The sequence below is a fragment of the Mus caroli genome, chromosome 13 (assembly GCF_900094665.2).
Source record: "Mus caroli chromosome 13, CAROLI_EIJ_v1.1, whole genome shotgun sequence".
Lineage (NCBI taxonomy): Eukaryota > Metazoa > Chordata > Mammalia > Rodentia > Muridae > Mus > Mus caroli.
This window is the reverse complement of record NC_034582.1, coordinates 92,498,392-92,515,289: the sequence shown is the minus strand read 5'-3', so window position 1 is coordinate 92,515,289 and position 16,898 is coordinate 92,498,392. Positions and strand designations below refer to the sequence as shown.

The window sequence follows — 16,898 nt, the reverse complement described above, 5'->3', positions numbered from 1 at the left end:
CCCCCCCCCCAAAATCTCAATTTGCTTAACTGAATTCCTCTCACTTTGCTCTTTTGGCTGAGGTTTTCATCCATTTTGTCAACTTTCTCCACTGTGCTTCTGCCTTTCCTTTAGTTGGTGCCTTGATTTCTTCCCTAATTGATCTGTTTGTCTCTGTCCTTTTTGAGGACATTGATCATTTTTTGCTGTTAAACCTGGAGCTGTGGGTGTAGTTAAGATCCTGGAGGGAGTCTGTGACCTGGGCCCTTCACACTCGTTGGTTTCTGTGTTGCAGTTTGCAACTCTTGGTTTGGATACCTCTTCCTCTTTATTTAGGGATCTTATTGGGAAGCAGCCTACTTTGGTGGGCTCACTTAATTCCCAGTTCCACTTCTTGAGGAGCAAATAAAGCGTTACAGCAGCAGCAATTGTGGCAAACGGTGCATGAGAGGCACAGGGTCTGAGTCAGTGGGCATTCTACTCAGTGCCATGCAACTGAAAATCTAGAGTAAATGTGGAAATGGTAAGCGGGTCAGATGAAAGGAGGAGGAAGGCACACAGGGAAGACGCGCTAAGGAGGTGGAAAGGAAGATCAAGGAGATTGTAAAGGGGAAGAGAGAACAGGCAGTTCAAAGATAAAAGGATTCTTCAATAATGAGGAAATATGTGACCAGAATAAGATGCAAGTAAGAAGGGGAATAAAGCTAAGAAAAGCTTTTCAAATATAGAAGGTGGGCGTGGCAGTGCTGCCTTTAATCCCAGCATTCAAAGAGGCAGGCGGGCAGATCTCCGGGTTGAAGGCCAAGGAATAGGTCTACATAATGACATAGTGAGTTCCAAGATAGCAAGGATGTATAAAGAACCCTAATTTTAAAAAAAAAAAAAAAAAACACAACCCAAAAACGAATAAATAAAAATTGCAAAGATGACCGCATCGTGCGGTGATAGAGAGATGGTCAGCGTGTACTGTTTCAGAGGCCCTGAGCTAAGTTCCCAGGACCTTATACTGTGGGTCACAGCCACCTCTTAAGATGTGAAAACTTGAGTGAATGGTGGTGGCTCATGCATTTAATCCCAGCACTCTGGAAGCAGAGTCAGGTGGATCTCCCAAGTTCGAAGCCAGCCTGATTTACAGAACTAGTTCTAAGACAGTAAGGGATACTCAGAGAAAACCTGTCTCAAACAGACAAAAAGATATGACACCCCAGTTTTTTAAAAATCACCTGTATGGGCCACTCCAAGGACCCCTTCAGTAACTTGCACAAACACATACAAATACACGTGATTTTAAAAAAACAAACAACACCATGAAAGGGTTGTTTGACCTCCAAAGGGGTCTCAACCCAAAGGTTGAGAACTGTTGCTGCTCTGGAGGTCAATCTTCCATTTAAATAGCATGTTTCTCCCTAGTCTTTCTTAGGCTATTGCCGTGGTGAAGAGAAACCAACCTCTAGGTCACTCTCATAAAGGTTAAATCAATTAAAGCGGTTAACTTGGGGCTTGTTTACAGTTTCAGAGGCTTAGTCCTTGTCATGGCAAGACGCATGCAGGCAGGGGCAGAAGGGCAGTATGTCCTGATACACAGGCAGAAAGAGTCAGACTTCACCCCTAGTGACACGCTCTCCAACAAGGCCACTCCCACTCCAATAGGGCGACACTTCTAATACTTCTTTCAGACAGTTCCACTTCCTGGTGACTAAGCATCTTAGGCTCAAATATATCAGCCTATAGAGGCCATTCTTATTCAAATTACCAAACTAATGCAGTCATTAAAATAATCTGTTTTGCCAGGCATGATGGCAGACACTTTTGATCCCAGATCTTGGGAACTTTGATTTAAAAATCTCCCCTGTCAGTGTAAACTCCGTGTAATGCAGTTCCTCTGCCCTTGTTTAGGGACCACAGTGTCACCTGGGTTCTAGGTGCTCTTGAACAGGAGCTTTTGAGGGTTAGCAAATCACATTCATTTAAGACATGGCTCATAAAAGGTAATGGGGGTGACTGCTGCACTGCACAGAGAGCCGTAGACACTGGGGACTTTCAGGGTGCTAACTTTAAAGTTATTTTCTGGTACATCTCAATGCAGAAGAAAGTTGCGGTGGTGTGGAGCTGCTGATAAGAACAGAATGATCACTGCAAGGCTGGCTACCCGGCTTGTTAGTGTGGTAATGGAAACGATGAAAAGTTCTATCCACTAAACGTGTGGGTTAAAGACAGACTAAATCTTATCTGGCCTACACCACACAAGCATTCCATAATGGGAATTGGAATGGAAATGGGTTCGACTGTGCTTAAGTTTGCTCTGCACTTACTAAATGTTCAGATGTTTCTAAAGAGAGCACATAGTTTCTCTTCAAAGTATTTTGTTCTACAGAAAAGAAACTGCACAGAAAAAAATCTATATTATTTGAGTAAGTGCCATTTGTATAATATCACGCAGGTCTTACTCAAAATTAATAAAATCAAAGTGAATGGCTACACGCCAGCACTATTCTGCTGTTGTTTTTAGATGCTGTGGAGCTGTGCTGCTCCACAACTGCAGTTCCTGCTTCCGGAGTCCTTGGTGTTCTACAGATTCTACAGACACCATAGTATCTCTAGAGATGCACCTTTTGTTGTAACAACAATAAGCGTATGCTGATGTATGCCTTGGGTTCTAGGTCTCACGCTGTTGCATGTGTCAATCAGTTCATCATCAGTCGGACCCAGGCACTCATGCTGCACATCGATTCCTTCATTGAGGTAAGACTGCCCCAAGCTGGGACAAATTGGATACAATGTTACTAGATTTTCCTAGCTGAAAATAAAAGCATTCTTTATGTGCTAGAACATTGGAAATGTGATACCAATATGGGTTATGGAGTGAATATATGTGGTTCTGCCTCCTAGTTTGACTGTTTAGAAGTCTTCCTCAATATACCATTCAGTTTGTACATGCACGGTTTTCCTAGACCATGAGTAACGTTTGAAGCAAGCAAACACAAAATATTTAGTAAGATTGGATGAAGTTGGCCTGTAACAATCCAAAGGTACATACTAAAAGAACAGCTACATAATGTTGACCTGACTGTTAACTGCCATTGCATGGTGGTCTTAAATGGCCTCAGTATACAGGCCAGACCATTTAGGAATAACTTTCTGTTTTTCTATTGATTTATATTATAAATATAGAGGGGAGGACTCAAGAAAACTATTAGCTCTTAAATACTAAATACTGTCTTAGTGGCATAACTGCAGAAGAATAAGGTCATGCTCATGGGGGCTCACAGACTGAACCACCAACCAGAGAGCATTCAGGGGCTGGACCTAGGCCCTTACATACTGGTAGCAGATGTGCAGGTTGGTCTTTATGTGGGTCCCCTAACAATTGGAAGTAGAGTGGCTGTCTCTGACTCTGTTGCCAGCCATTGGATCCCCTTCCCCTAGTTGGACTGAGTCAGGCCTCAGTGGGAGAAGATCATGCTGCCACTTGATGTCCCTGGGGGCAGGTGGGTACCCAAGGAGGAGATTCCCTTTCTCTGAGGAGAAGGGAAGTGGGTAATGGGGGGAGGGATTTGTGAGGGCAGGATGGGGGGGCCTGCCGCTACAGGGATGAATAATAATAATAGATTAGTGAAAGAGACTAAGATCATAAGATCTGGCCATGGGGCTTGAGAGATGGCTCGGTGGTTATGAGCACTGCCTGCTCTTCGAGAGGTTCTGAATTCAAATCCCAGCAACCACAGGGTGGCTCACAACCAACCATCTGTAATGAAATCTGATGCCCTCTTCTGGTGTGTCTGAAGACAGCTACAGTGTACTTATTTATAATAATAAATAGATCTTTGGGCCGGAGCAAGCAGAGCCAACCAGAGTGAGCAGAAGTTCTAAATAAAATCCCCAACAATCACATGAAGGATCCCAGCCATCTGCACAGCTACAGTGCACTCACATGCATAAAATAAATAAATAAATCTATTTTAAAAATAATAATCTGGCCACAGTCCATAAGCAGAACAGTTTCTTTTCAGAACCTCTTCCTGATTGCAGCAAGTAGAAAAGCTGAAATTCTAAGAAGGGATGGAGTCATCTTAATTTTCTCAACAGCTTCTTTCTGAATTCACTTTGTGGACCAGGCTGGCCTCTTACTTCCTGGATCTTCCTGCCTCCGCCTGTCCGCCCCACCCAGCCCCGCCCAGCCCCACCCAGCCCCACCCATCGTGTTTAAGGATTTGTGAGAAGTGGCGAGTGCACAAGTCATGGGACAATTGTCAGTTCACTCCTGCCTTGCTGAGACTGAGTTTCCTGTTTCTGCTACTGTGCTATAGACTACAGGCTGTCAGGCCTCCCTCCGGGCTTCCTGGCCGCCGTCTCTGTCTACAGCCCAGCTCACTTTAGGAGTTGCTGGCATTGCAAATGAGTGTCACTACATCAGGTTGTTTTGTTTTGTTTTCTCAACAGCTGAATGCTAGGGGTAAATCTCAGGTTGTTAGGCTTTGGACACAGCACACCTGCTCACTATCTGAGTCGACTCTCTCTCGCTTTAGTGTCTATCCTAGAGTGGCCTTGAACTCTTGATCTCTCAGGACAACCAGAGGGCACCAGCTTCTGTGTCCATCCTAAAGGTGGCTTGGTCTTAGTGAAAACTTGTTATAGTCAAAAATTATCAGTGTGGACCTAAGATTCCATGCAGGCTAGTTTCAATTCCTTTACCAGCTGGCACATTTTTAACCCTTGCTAATTATTAATCTATGAAATGAATGATATAGTATCTTGGGCTGTGACAGTTGGATATACTATTCTGTTGTCTAATGCTCCCACTTATTAACCTTCTAGAGGAGTTTATAAGCATCAGCACAGGAGTGGTTACCGTAGTTATTGTTCACTTTCCTCTCTCCTAGTAGGTAGGTAGTTGACTTGGTGAATAGCAGCGATTTAGGCTTGGGTTGTTCTCCTGCTCCCTCTGCTGCTCCAATAGGGAAGTGAACACTTAGACCCGGATGATGCAGTGCCATTAGTTTGTTTAATTAGCTTGTGGGTTGGTTCTTTGAAACCGGATCTGTAGCTTAGGCTGTCCTGGAACTTCTGCCTCAGCTTTCAGACAGCTAGGACTGCACATACAGCAATCCAAAAAAAAAAAAAATTATTTTATAGTACAGCGGAACAGCTGAGAAGATGGCTCAGTCTGTAATGTGACTTTAACTCAGATTGATTCCTAGCACTCAACATAAACAGCCAAGCATGGCATTGTGTGCCTATAACGCCAGCACTGGGGTCAGTTAAAGGAGGGGAAATCCCTTCAGCTTGATAACCAGCAAATGTCAAGAATTGTGAGGCTTCGGGTGGTGGTGGTGGTGGTGGTGGTGGTGGTGGTGGTGGTGGTATAGTAGTAGAATAGATTGGCTGTGGGATACCTCTGGTCTCCGTGCACACACTCCGCGCACACACATGTACTTACTTACCTGCGTCACTTACATGCCTATACCCTGCACACAAAGCCTGGCTGTCATTAAGAATGGTGTTTTAGGCCTGGAGAGATGGCTTAATGAGGAAGTACCACTCATCTAGAGAACCTGAGTTCATTCCCAGCCAGCACCCACACCAGACGATACATAACCACCTTCAACTCCCAACTCCAAGGACTGACACCCTCTTGGCCTCTGTGGGCACTCGTACTGGGTGCAGCCCCAAGACGTGTATGTGCACAAAGGAGTTCCAGGTTAGCCAGCAGTACACAAAGAGACCTTTTCTCACAAAATCAAAAAGGAGAAAATAGAAATTATGGTCTAACTAGGAGGGAAACTGTGTCTCTTGTACAACAGAACCTCTTTGCACTGGCTGGCGACGAGGAAGCAGAGGTGAGGAAGAACGTGTGCCGGGCGCTTGTGATGCTGCTTGAAGTCCGGATGGACCGCCTGCTTCCTCATATGCACAACATAGTCGAGGTAACCAAAGCATTCCCTTTGAGGGAAGACACAAAATAGATATGGTGGTTTTTAAATTGTAAATCCTTTTGGTCGTTTTTTTTTCTTTTGTGAGATATAAGGGTTTTTTTTGTTTTTTGGTTTTGGTTTTGGTTTTGGTTTTGGTTTTCAACACAGGGCTTCTCTGTGTAGCCCTGGCTGTTCTGGAACTCACTCTGTAGACCAGAGTGGCCTCGAACTCAGAAATCCGCCTGCCTCTGCCTCCCAAGTGCTGGGATTAAAGGCGTGCGCCACCACTGCCCGGTGGAGGAATTATTTAAACATAGAGACTAAGTTTGCTCATCATAACTAGGAAATTCTCATTAAAGATAGTATGTCGAGGTACAGGTATTTGGGGGGTATTGGGTGATGTATTCTTGGATTGTTATAAAATTAAATTGGAATCTATCCGTTTGTAGTTTCATTATCGATATGATTTGCCTGATTTTGTTACTTACCAGAAGGTTGAGGTTTCTAAGAAGGGCATTGGCAAGGTGGTGGGGGAGCAGCACAACCTTCATCCCAGCACTAGAGAGGCAGAGGCAGGCCAGCCCGGTCTATAGAGCGAGGTCCAGGGCTGCAGGGACTGCACAGAGAGACCCTGGAGGGTTCAACAACCCAAGTAGATGGTAAAGGTTTTTCTGTTCTTGTCTAGTTGAAGTCAAGTCACTAGGAAACATAGCAGTTGCACTTGTTTAAGTGAAGACCTTGGAAGATAGAGGAGGGAAGCAGTTATTTAGGCTCCATTTAGTACCACTAGAGTCAAGCTCTACCATCTGATTTCATGGTGCTGAATAAGAGTCCTACTTGTTTATTATATGGCTTTCCAGGTGCTTTAAGCAGTGTTGTTAGCCTCACTTGTGTGCTGTGTGATGAGAGTGGGTCTCTTAGAAATGGAGTTACAGTATGGTAGACTCTGGAGCACCCGGGGTGTTCAGGGGTTAGCAGTTGAGGGCTCCATTTCCAGCGTTCAGAGTCTCATAGCTGCTTGTTTGAAGCTAATTAGAAAGTTTAACATTTTATCACTTGGTGGAGGCCACGCCTAGGCATCCTGATTTTATAATATATGTAATACTTTATTAGCAGTACTCAAATAGTATTTGACAAGTAGTAGAGCGGGCCTGTGACTGTTTCCATATTTGCCATGCAGTGTGTTTCAGTCCAAAAGAGAGAGTGTACTAAAAATACATCAATTGACTTTGATTCTAGTCCCAGGGATAATGGGAAATTTCGGGAGTGAATTCAGCTTGGTATGTTCAGACGTCATGATAAGACACCTGTTGAAACTACAAATTGTACTTAGGGAATGTTAGAACTAGGAGTAGTGGTGCATACCTGTAGCTCCAGCACTTTGGAGACAGAAGGAGGATCTTAAGTGTGAAACCAGATGGGTTACATGGTGAACTCTGGCCAACCTGGGATTCATGCTGAGACCCTGTCTGCAGAAGACAAAAACGGGGCGGGGGGGGGGGGGGGAGTCTGATGCCTTTCCCAATTAAACTGATTGACTCATATCAATTTAAAATACAGAAAAAGTCTGTCTACAAGAGACAGCTTGTTATTTATAAATTCTTTATTTTAAGGAAGATATGTGGAGTTATTTTTTATTTTCTCTGATTAATATCGATATGTCAGAAAATACAGCAGTTTCTTTTTATGCCCCTGCACAAAAGTAGATCAATAATGCATACAAATAAAAACTTCATTCTTAAGCAGTGGCTCTTAAATTTTAACCTTGTTTTAGAGGCACATAGGGAGCTTTAAAAGAGAGGGGGCAGCACCTGTTGGAAGTCATGGTTTTCAGTGTAAGGTGTCAGGACTACGTTATTATTCACTGTCCAGGTGAAGCTGATGAACAGTATGGATTCTCTTCACAGTACATGCTGCAGAGAACCCAAGACCAAGATGAGAACGTAGCTCTGGAGGCCTGTGAATTCTGGCTGACTTTGGCTGAACAGCCAATATGCAAAGATGTACTTGTAAGGCATCTACCAAAGTAAGTGTCCTGCACAGAGTGCTGCTTGCCCTCAGCACACTCAGACTCTCAGCGGGCATCCTCACACCATAGAGAGGTTTCTAAAGAAGTCGCTTCATTATTACTATCAGCAGACTTTCAGGATTTCCTGTGGGGGCTGATGCACAGGAGCCAGACACTGTCCTGAAGCCCTAGCCAGACAGAAGCATAATTGCAGTGTTTAGTTACTATTGGTCTTCCATTTTGGAACGTTTTTGAGCCTTGTGAGACTGGCTGGCCCAAGTTTCTTAAACTTACCCTGATTGTATTCCTTGAGTTATTAGGCAAGGAGGGGGCAGTGATGTAGCACTGGACATGCTGAAAGACCATATTGCCTCTTGGTTTAATTAATATATAGTATAGATAAGGTTGTTAAAGACAACTTAAAACTATCAGTATTTAGATCTATGTTTCATGAATTCTTTCTAGGTTGATTCCTGTGTTAGTGAATGGCATGAAGTACTCAGATATAGATATTATCCTGCTTAAGGTAAGGAGACCATTCTCTGAGAGGATAATATTTATATTGGTAATAAAGCTTTGAATTTGATCAGTAGAATGCTTATTTAGGTTAGACCTTATGTAGACTCCCTGTCACATGTAATAGGCTACAAACGTTCAGAGATGATGGACAAGCATGATGAGTTTTCATGGCAATAACTCATGCCTTAATTGACAGAGATTTTGGGGTTTCCTTTATTTTCTTTGACGACAACTGTTTGGAGTTTTGGGGGTTGTTGCTTGTAGTTTGTTTTCTTTAAGTCCATCTTCTTCTCTCTGGGGTTTATTTTAAATACACTGAGTTTGATTCAGGGTACTCTTACTGCACCAAGTCATAGTTGACAGGGCCTGCTAACTCAGCAAGTGTCATATGCTCCATTGTCCCTTTCACAGGGACCTGGTGACTGCAGCAGGGGAGTAGTTCTCACGCAGGAAATACACCCCAGAATCAATCCCATGCGGGACTCAACCCATATCATGTTCCGGTTCCTTTACTTACATTGGCGTTAATAACTTAAAGGAGAACAGCCACTGACGGTTTCTGTCTAACAACAGGGTGATGTTGAGGAAGATGAGACCATCCCGGACAGTGAGCAGGATATACGGCCACGGTTTCATCGCTCCAGGACAGTGGCTCAGCAGCACGAGGAGGACGGGATTGAGGAGGAAGAAGATGACGAGGATGAAATTGATGATGATGACACGATTTCTGACTGGAACCTGAGTAAGTGAGGCTTCACTGCTTGGCTGCGCCTGACCAGCTCTTGACTTAGTGTGATGTTTTTAAGGCGTATCCGTTTTGTAGCTTGTGTCCATAGTTCTTTCCTATGTCAGTTGGTACATACTTGGGTGATGTTTCCCATTTTGGTGTGGGGAGTAATGGTCCATGAAGCTTGAGGTGCTGAGGTGTGGGTTTCCTTGTGGTCTGTTGGCAAATGTATCCAGTACAAGGCTGCTGGGTGATGGCACTCTGCCCACAGCGTGTTCTCCATGGGGCAGCATCAGTGTTTCTCACGTTCGTGTCTCTTGTCCTGTTGTCACTGATGAATATGACTAGGGATCCTTGGTTTTTATTTCCCTTATAGCATGTTGTTGTAATAAATAATCATCACATTTGCCTTGTTGGTTGGATTATTCCAGTTTACTGTCTAACCCTGGATGGTCTGGATCTCACTGTCTAGACCAGGCTGACCTGAATTGTGTCAGTCCATTTGCCTTTAGCTTGCTGAGTACGTATATTACTGCTATGCACTATTACTGTACCCTGCACATCATTGCCTTCCTAAAAAGGCTTTTTCCTGTTTTCCCAACAGTTTTTGTGTGCTTGATATAATTACCATTAAGAATAGGGAGGTTCTCAAGCCGGGGCATGGTGCCACACGCCTTTAATCCCTGCACTCGGGAGGCAGAGGCAGGCGGATTTCTGAGTTCAAGGCCAGCCTGGTCTACAAAGTGAGTTCCAGGACGGCCAGGGCTACACAGAGAAACCCTGTCTCGAAAAACCAAAAAAAAAAAAAAAAAAGTTTGATCAAGTCTTTGCTATATCTAGTTCACATTGGAAAAAGTTTATACTTTATATCCTTGTTAATGAAATCTTAGCTATCTTATATATAATCCTTTGTAAAGAATTTTTCTGGCATATTTTATTTCTATTTTATATGGTAATTACTTTTAATTTATACTTGGTTACCTTCCAAATAAGAAAGGATATACTTGATTCCCAAGTTATCTGCTGTTGGAACTGTTGAATAAAACTGAGTTGGTGTTTTGTTTGTTTGTTTGTTTTGTTTTTGAGACAGGGTATCATGTAGCCCTGACTGACCTGGAACTCAGTGTCAAGCAGGCTGGCTTCTGAGAGATTTTCCCCAAGTTCTGGGGTTGAAAACATATGCTTCTACAGTCCTGGCCCCGGGTAGAACTCAGTCTTAAGTATGACCTCTTATCTGTTTGCTTAAAGTGAGCACATTTTGCCACAGAATTTTAACAATAACCATGGTCTTCTAGAAGCATTGGGTTTAATAGACCATTGTATTTTTCCCACAAAGATAGAAGAATTCTGTAATCAAGTGCAGAAAGAAGTATTTTAATAAATTGGCTAATGCTGTCGCAATATTCATGTTCTCAGGAAAATGTTCTGCTGCTGCTCTCGATGTTCTCGCAAATGTTTATCGTGATGAGCTTTTGCCGCACATTTTGCCACTTTTGAAAGAATTGCTTTTCCATCATGAATGGGTTGTGAAAGAATCTGGCATCTTGGTTTTAGGAGCAATTGCTGAAGGTACGTCCAGTTTGAATTTCAAGGTTTTTGATAGATATTAGTAAGGCCTAGGCTGCTGTGAGGAATTGTGACCCGAGTAGGCTGAGACTTGTCCCTAAATTCACACGCTTCCTGGCTCTGCTTGCAATGCCAGATGATGTGACAGATTGACCTGTCACACGGTTGAAAGAGGTGACTGAGCTCAGAAGCCACCTTAAGGGCAGCTTCTCCTGGGTATAAGTCACAGGCTTCTTCTGACCCCAGCTGTCTCAGCCATACTTTCTTTGGGTGCTTTTGTTATAGTAAATGAAACTAAGAGAAATCTGATGTTTGAAAGCTATTTCTCTTAAAATCACTTTATTCCTCAGGTAAATCTAGAAACTTGATAACACAAGAATGTCATCATTATTTTGATGTCCTGTCTTCACTATAAACATTGTCTCAAAATATTTATAGGTGCTTTAAAAACCAGAAATTTCATGAAAAAAAATTAAATGAAATCTTAACCTCCTCTAAGACACCTAGGAACAATTAAGTCTGATTTGTTATTTTTTTAATAGTTTAGTATCAACTTTTTTATTTGTAGCCCTGGAAATATACTAAATGTTTCTTAATGGATGCTGTGTCCTTTCTATATACAGTTGAGTATAGCACGTTTTGAAAAATTGCTGTTCTTTCCTAGGTTGTATGCAAGGCATGATTCCATACCTGCCCGAGCTCATACCTCACCTTATTCAGTGCCTTTCTGATAAAAAGGCTCTTGTGCGTTCCATCACCTGCTGGACTCTTAGCCGCTATGCACACTGGGTAGTCAGCCAGCCACCAGATACATACCTGAAGCCATTAATGACAGAACTGCTGAAGCGTATCCTGGATAGCAACAAGAGAGTACAAGAAGCTGCTTGCAGGTAGGGCAGATTCGTAGCACTGTTTGTTATGAACATGAGAGCCTGGTTTTAAACCAGCAGATTTTTATACCACAAAATACTGCAGTTATGATGGAAATTTAGTTTTACTAAACAAAATGGGATGTAAACCTTTGCTTTCTTGGTGGATTCTCAAAGGGATAACAACATTTTAGATACTTATCCACTAGCTTAACTTTGAGATAGAATGGCCTGCAGACTTTTGACACATCCTCAATGGTGCTCTGCACCTCCTGAGTCAGTACCAGTGGTTGGGCTCTGCTCACATCAGAATTGCTTGTTTTCATTCCTACTGGTTTCTGTTTCTGGGAGCAGGGGAAGAAGGTGGGAACTGCCATTAAATTCCTAATTCTTCGAACTGCTTTTACCATTGACCTTTTTGTTTATCTAGGGATCAGACCTTTAGTGCCATCCTAGCTCACCATTGACTAAGTACTCCTGTGTGTGTGTGTGTACGTGTGCATGTGTGTGCACGTGTGTATGTTTGAGACAGGATCTTTCATTAGCCTAGGAGTTGCCTGTTAGACTGGGCTAGTTTACCAAGTGCCTTCCCAGCTCTGGCTTTTGTTTTTAACCCTGTGTTCTAGAACTTAGACTTGCTTGCTACATTCCTAGCACCCTGACTATGTGAATAGTAAGCACCAAATAAATGTGTTGGATGAGTAAATACAGGGACCAGAGCCTTAATAGCTTCAGATCTCACCACTGTAGCATATTAAGAAAGGAGGAGCCAAGCAGTGGGGGCACATGCCTTTGTAAGCAGATCTCTAAATTTGAGGCCAGCCTGGTCTGTGGAGCAAGTTCCAGGACACCCAAGGCTACACATAGAAACCCAAATCAAAAACAAATATAAAGCAAAACAAAAAATGAAGGGAGGCAAACTGAAGCCAGCATGTGGCTCCATTTGTAGAGTGACTGCTTACTAACATGCATAACATGGGCTTTGTCCTCAGAGCCATGTGATTGGACACGGTGATGCATGCCTGTCATGTCAAGACAGACAGAGGATCAGCCTGGGTCATTCTGGACTACATAGCGAATTTGAGGCTAGTCTAGACTACTAGCTGTAATGGTGCCAGCTTTAGTCTCAAACTTAGGTACAGAGGCAGGTGTCATTCTGTGCTCAAAGCCACAAGGGCTACAAAGTGGCTCAAGGCCAGCCAGAACTACATAATGAGACCCTCGGGCTTACAAACACTTACCTGCTCTTGCCGAGGGCCTGGGTTTAGTTCCCAGCAGTACATGTCAACCCACCCTCTGTAATTCCATTTCAGGGATTTAGATGCTTATGATTGTCGAGAGCTCCTGTATGCACGTGGTGCCACATAACACAGAATCGGGCACCTATACATAAAGTAAATAATTTTTAATGAAAAATATTTTAAACCAAAATAAGCATGCAGAGTGAGGTGCATATGATGTGACGGGAAAGCATCTGCGAACTGGAGACCATTTATTGTTTTTCGTTTTGTTTGTTTGTTTTTCTCATCGTAGTGCCTTCGCTACATTAGAAGAGGAGGCTTGTACAGAGCTCGTCCCTTACCTTGCTTATATACTCGATACCCTCGTCTTCGCCTTCAGTAAATACCAGCATAAGAACCTGCTCATTCTGTACGACGCCATAGGGACACTGGCAGATTCAGTGGGACATCATTTAAACAAGCCAGTAAGGACCTGAGGGTGACTGCCATGGGGACATTATAATAAACTGCAATAAATACATTACAATAAACTGCAATAAATACATAGTGTATTACAAAGTAAAAAGACCGGGAAGTATGAACAGTTAGCTTTTCCACCTTTGAAAATAACTTGCGGTTAGTACAGAAATTAAAGTGTCTGGAGGAAAGAGGGTAAAAAAGATTTTATACTCTGGCTTTGCTTCTTTACTTAGTTCCATGTAAGCACCATTTCATTGACACTGGCATCAAAGCTGCTGCATCTACACACACTACTTCCTGTTCAGAGTGTACCAGGCAGTAGGAGTCGCCTATATAAAGTGAGAATGGGAATGACAGATTGAAAATGCTGAATAGCAGTACAGAAGTGTCTTGTCTCTAGTTGTGTAAAACATGAGTGAGGGTTTGAAGTCTAACAAGAGTCAGGTGTCTTTGCTGAATATGAATATTATCTGATAAGACATGTGGTCACGGTAGGAAATGTGTTATCAGTAAGTGTAACTCACTCTTGTTTTAAATTATGCTCAAGATATTGGCTGGTTTGGTTAGTTGAGGAGTAGGTCATGTTTTACAGCCTGTACCTTTTGTTTAATTAATGTGATGGTATTATAAAGCCACTGCCTGCTCTTCCCACCCCTAAACTGTTTATCACTTGAGAATAAAAGTTGTGATTTGGGCTGAAGAGATGTCTCTGGTTAAGAGCAATGGTTGCTCTTCTAGAGATCCTGAGTTGAATTCCCAGCAACCACATGGTTGCTCACAACTGTCTATAAGTGATCTGATGCCCTCTTCTGGCATGCAGGTATAAACGCAAATAGAGCACTCATATACATTAAATGCATAAATAAATCTTTTTTTTAAAAAAAGTTTGTGATTGCTGGACAGTGATGGCTGCATTCCTTTAATTCCAACTCTTGGGAGGCAGACGTAGGTGGATTTCTGAGTTCAAGGCCAGCCTAGGCTACAGGGTAAGTTCTAGGACCGCCAGGGCTGTACAGAGAAACCCTGCCTCAGAAAAACAAAACAGACAAACAAAGCTTGTGATTTAACAAGGTATGGATTATGCTGGGTTTGATGGCACACTTAGTATCAGCACTTGAGAGGCAGAAGCAGAGGCAAATGGCTTTGGGGCCAGCTCTGACTACATAGTGAATACCAGGCCAGCCAGGGCTGCACAATAAGACTGTTTGAAAAAGGAAAAGAACAAGTAGTGGGTCTTGATGGTCTAAGGTACTTACTGATAACACATTTTCTTTTAAAAAAATACATAGATTACTTTAAATCAGGATCATATGAATTAAAGAGTAAGTCTTAAAATGTAAAAATTTAACACAATTGCTCCAGATGTTTTACAGACTCAGAATGAACATGTTTGCAGATGATAGTGAAGCTTTTTGTTTTTCATTACGGTAAACAGGAATATATCCAGATGCTAATGCCTCCTTTGATCCAGAAATGGAACATGCTGAAGGATGAAGACAAGGATCTTTTCCCTTTGCTTGAGGTATGCTGAGCTGCTGATGCTCAGTTATTCTAATAGTGTCATTCAGTATGTGTGTGTGTGGTAAAAATATCAGTCCTCACAACAGTTTCTGGTGCGTTGCAGAATAGCACATAACTTGCTTTTTGCAGTTTGTTCTTTGACAGTATAATGTATCTTGGTCATGTTTAACCCAAATCATCTCTCCCACTTCTAACATTGCAACACCTACCCCACTACCCGCCCAGAGTGCGCGTGGGCCTCCCTCCCACTGCCAAGTCCTTTGTTTTATTTTGAGATAAGGTCTCAACATGTAGCCCTGGGTGTCCTAAAACTACTTATGTACACCGGGCAAATGTAAACTGAGAGAGCTCCTCCTGTTTATGTCTCCTAGGTTCTGGGATTGAGCGCGCACATCACCATATCTTGGTTATGTTCTGTTTTGTTCTTCTTAAATAACCTGTTGACTCTAAGCAATGCTGCCTTCCTGTATGGTCATGGGTATGATGCCATCTACTAGAGTACGAGCTGCCTACCAGAGGCCACACCCCTAAAGAAAAGTGATTATCCTGTTGTTTGGCAGCCATCAGTTACCAACTATTGCTGGCCCTCTCAATCCCCTCCCATCTGTTCTAGAATATTGACCAGCTTGGTGCTGTGCCGTTGTGAGTTCCTGAGGGTATTGGCCGAGTCATATCCAGAAGCCCACATTTAGTGCTCCTCAGCCTCCATCTTCATCTTCCTAACCCCTCTTCCATGATGTTCATGGAGCTGGGGCTGGGCTGAGCATTCAGAAGTCACTCTTAGCTTTTGACTGCTTTCCAATGCAAAACAAGAAGTGTCTCTGTCCAAGGTTAAGGGTGTTAATCTATGACTCCTTAGCCATGAACTTTTGACTAGGTTCACAGTACCAAGGATGGGTTCTTTCCTGTGGAGCAAGCAGCCTCTGATTATACAGGAATTGGTTATGGTTACTCTGTTAACTGTCATGCGTCAACTGTACCATAGGCACATGCCGGCAGACTCACTTCCTCAAACTCAGAAATCTGCTCTTATGCTCAGGTTACATGTGATGCCTATTACACACCAACCTGTACATGTCCTCTCACCTTCTGTACAGTTTAAATCACGTCTAGACTACTTATCATACCTGATACAGTGTGAGGTTACATTTTTTCTGATTTTGACAAATTGACTGTGATTGAGGTTTGAAAGAACCGGTTCATAGTGAGACATTTTTGCTTGCTTTAAAGCATTTATATTCTCTATTGTAATCTAAACCTTAATATGTGTGCTTGATTCTTTTTAGTGCCTCTCATCTGTTGCCACAGCCTTGCAGTCTGGCTTCCTTCCATATTGTGAACCTGTATATCAGCGTTGTGTAAACCTAGTACAGAAGACTCTAGCACAAGCCATGGTATGTGTGTTTATATATACATTTATTTTAAATTATTTTCTCTTTCCTCACAGTCAGACTTCTTTAGAGATAGGTATGAATAATATGTATACATTTTTCCAATGTGTAACCACAAAGATAATATGTTTAATTTCAGCTAAACAATGCTCAACCAGAACAGTATGAAGCTCCAGATAAAGATTTTATGATTGTGGCTCTTGACTTACTCAGTGGCCTGGCTGAAGGCCTGGGAGGCAACATCGAGCAGCTGGTGGCCCGAAGTAACATCCTGACACTAATGTATCAGTGCATGCAGGTAAGACTGTGTCTGGGGGGGGACTCGGAATCTGCTGCTTTGTTGTTACAAGAAGTTCATTCTTTCTTATTTCTTAATAGGATAAAATGCCCGAGGTTCGGCAGAGTTCTTTTGCATTGCTAGGTGACCTGACTAAAGCGTGCTTCCAGCATGTTAAGCCTTGTATAGGTAGGAGTGTTTTCTGCTTTGGGTGTGGGGTGTTCTACCTGTTTTAACTGTTTATTTTATTTGAAAAAAGTGCACATTGTACAGGATTGGGGGAACTATGTCATTTCTTTTAACATCTACTGAGCCGGGCGGTGGTGGCACACGCCTTTAATCCCAGCACTCAGGCAGAGGCAGGCGGATTTCTGAGTTCGAGGCCAGCCTGGTCTACAAAGTGAGTTCCAGGACAGCTAGGACTATACA

General features: G+C 42.8%; 1 protein-coding gene across 2 annotated transcripts in view; it reads left to right on the top strand.

Moving 5' to 3' along the window:
• Tnpo1 (transportin 1) overlaps positions 1 to 16,898 on the top strand; it is an 88,847-nt gene that overhangs the window by 56,600 nt on the left and 15,349 nt on the right. For both annotated transcript variants that reach the window (XM_021179911.2, XM_021179912.2), the window contains exons 7-18: positions 2,640 to 2,721; positions 5,781 to 5,903; positions 7,799 to 7,917; positions 8,365 to 8,425; positions 8,992 to 9,160; positions 10,562 to 10,714; positions 11,376 to 11,601; positions 13,114 to 13,285; positions 14,716 to 14,802; positions 16,088 to 16,195; positions 16,332 to 16,490; positions 16,571 to 16,658. In XM_021179911.2, the coding sequence (XP_021035570.1) occupies positions 2,640 to 2,721; positions 5,781 to 5,903; positions 7,799 to 7,917; positions 8,365 to 8,425; positions 8,992 to 9,160; positions 10,562 to 10,714; positions 11,376 to 11,601; positions 13,114 to 13,285; positions 14,716 to 14,802; positions 16,088 to 16,195; positions 16,332 to 16,490; positions 16,571 to 16,658 (1,547 nt within the window). The remainder of the gene's footprint in view (positions 1 to 2,639; positions 2,722 to 5,780; positions 5,904 to 7,798; positions 7,918 to 8,364; positions 8,426 to 8,991; positions 9,161 to 10,561; positions 10,715 to 11,375; positions 11,602 to 13,113; positions 13,286 to 14,715; positions 14,803 to 16,087; positions 16,196 to 16,331; positions 16,491 to 16,570; positions 16,659 to 16,898) is intronic.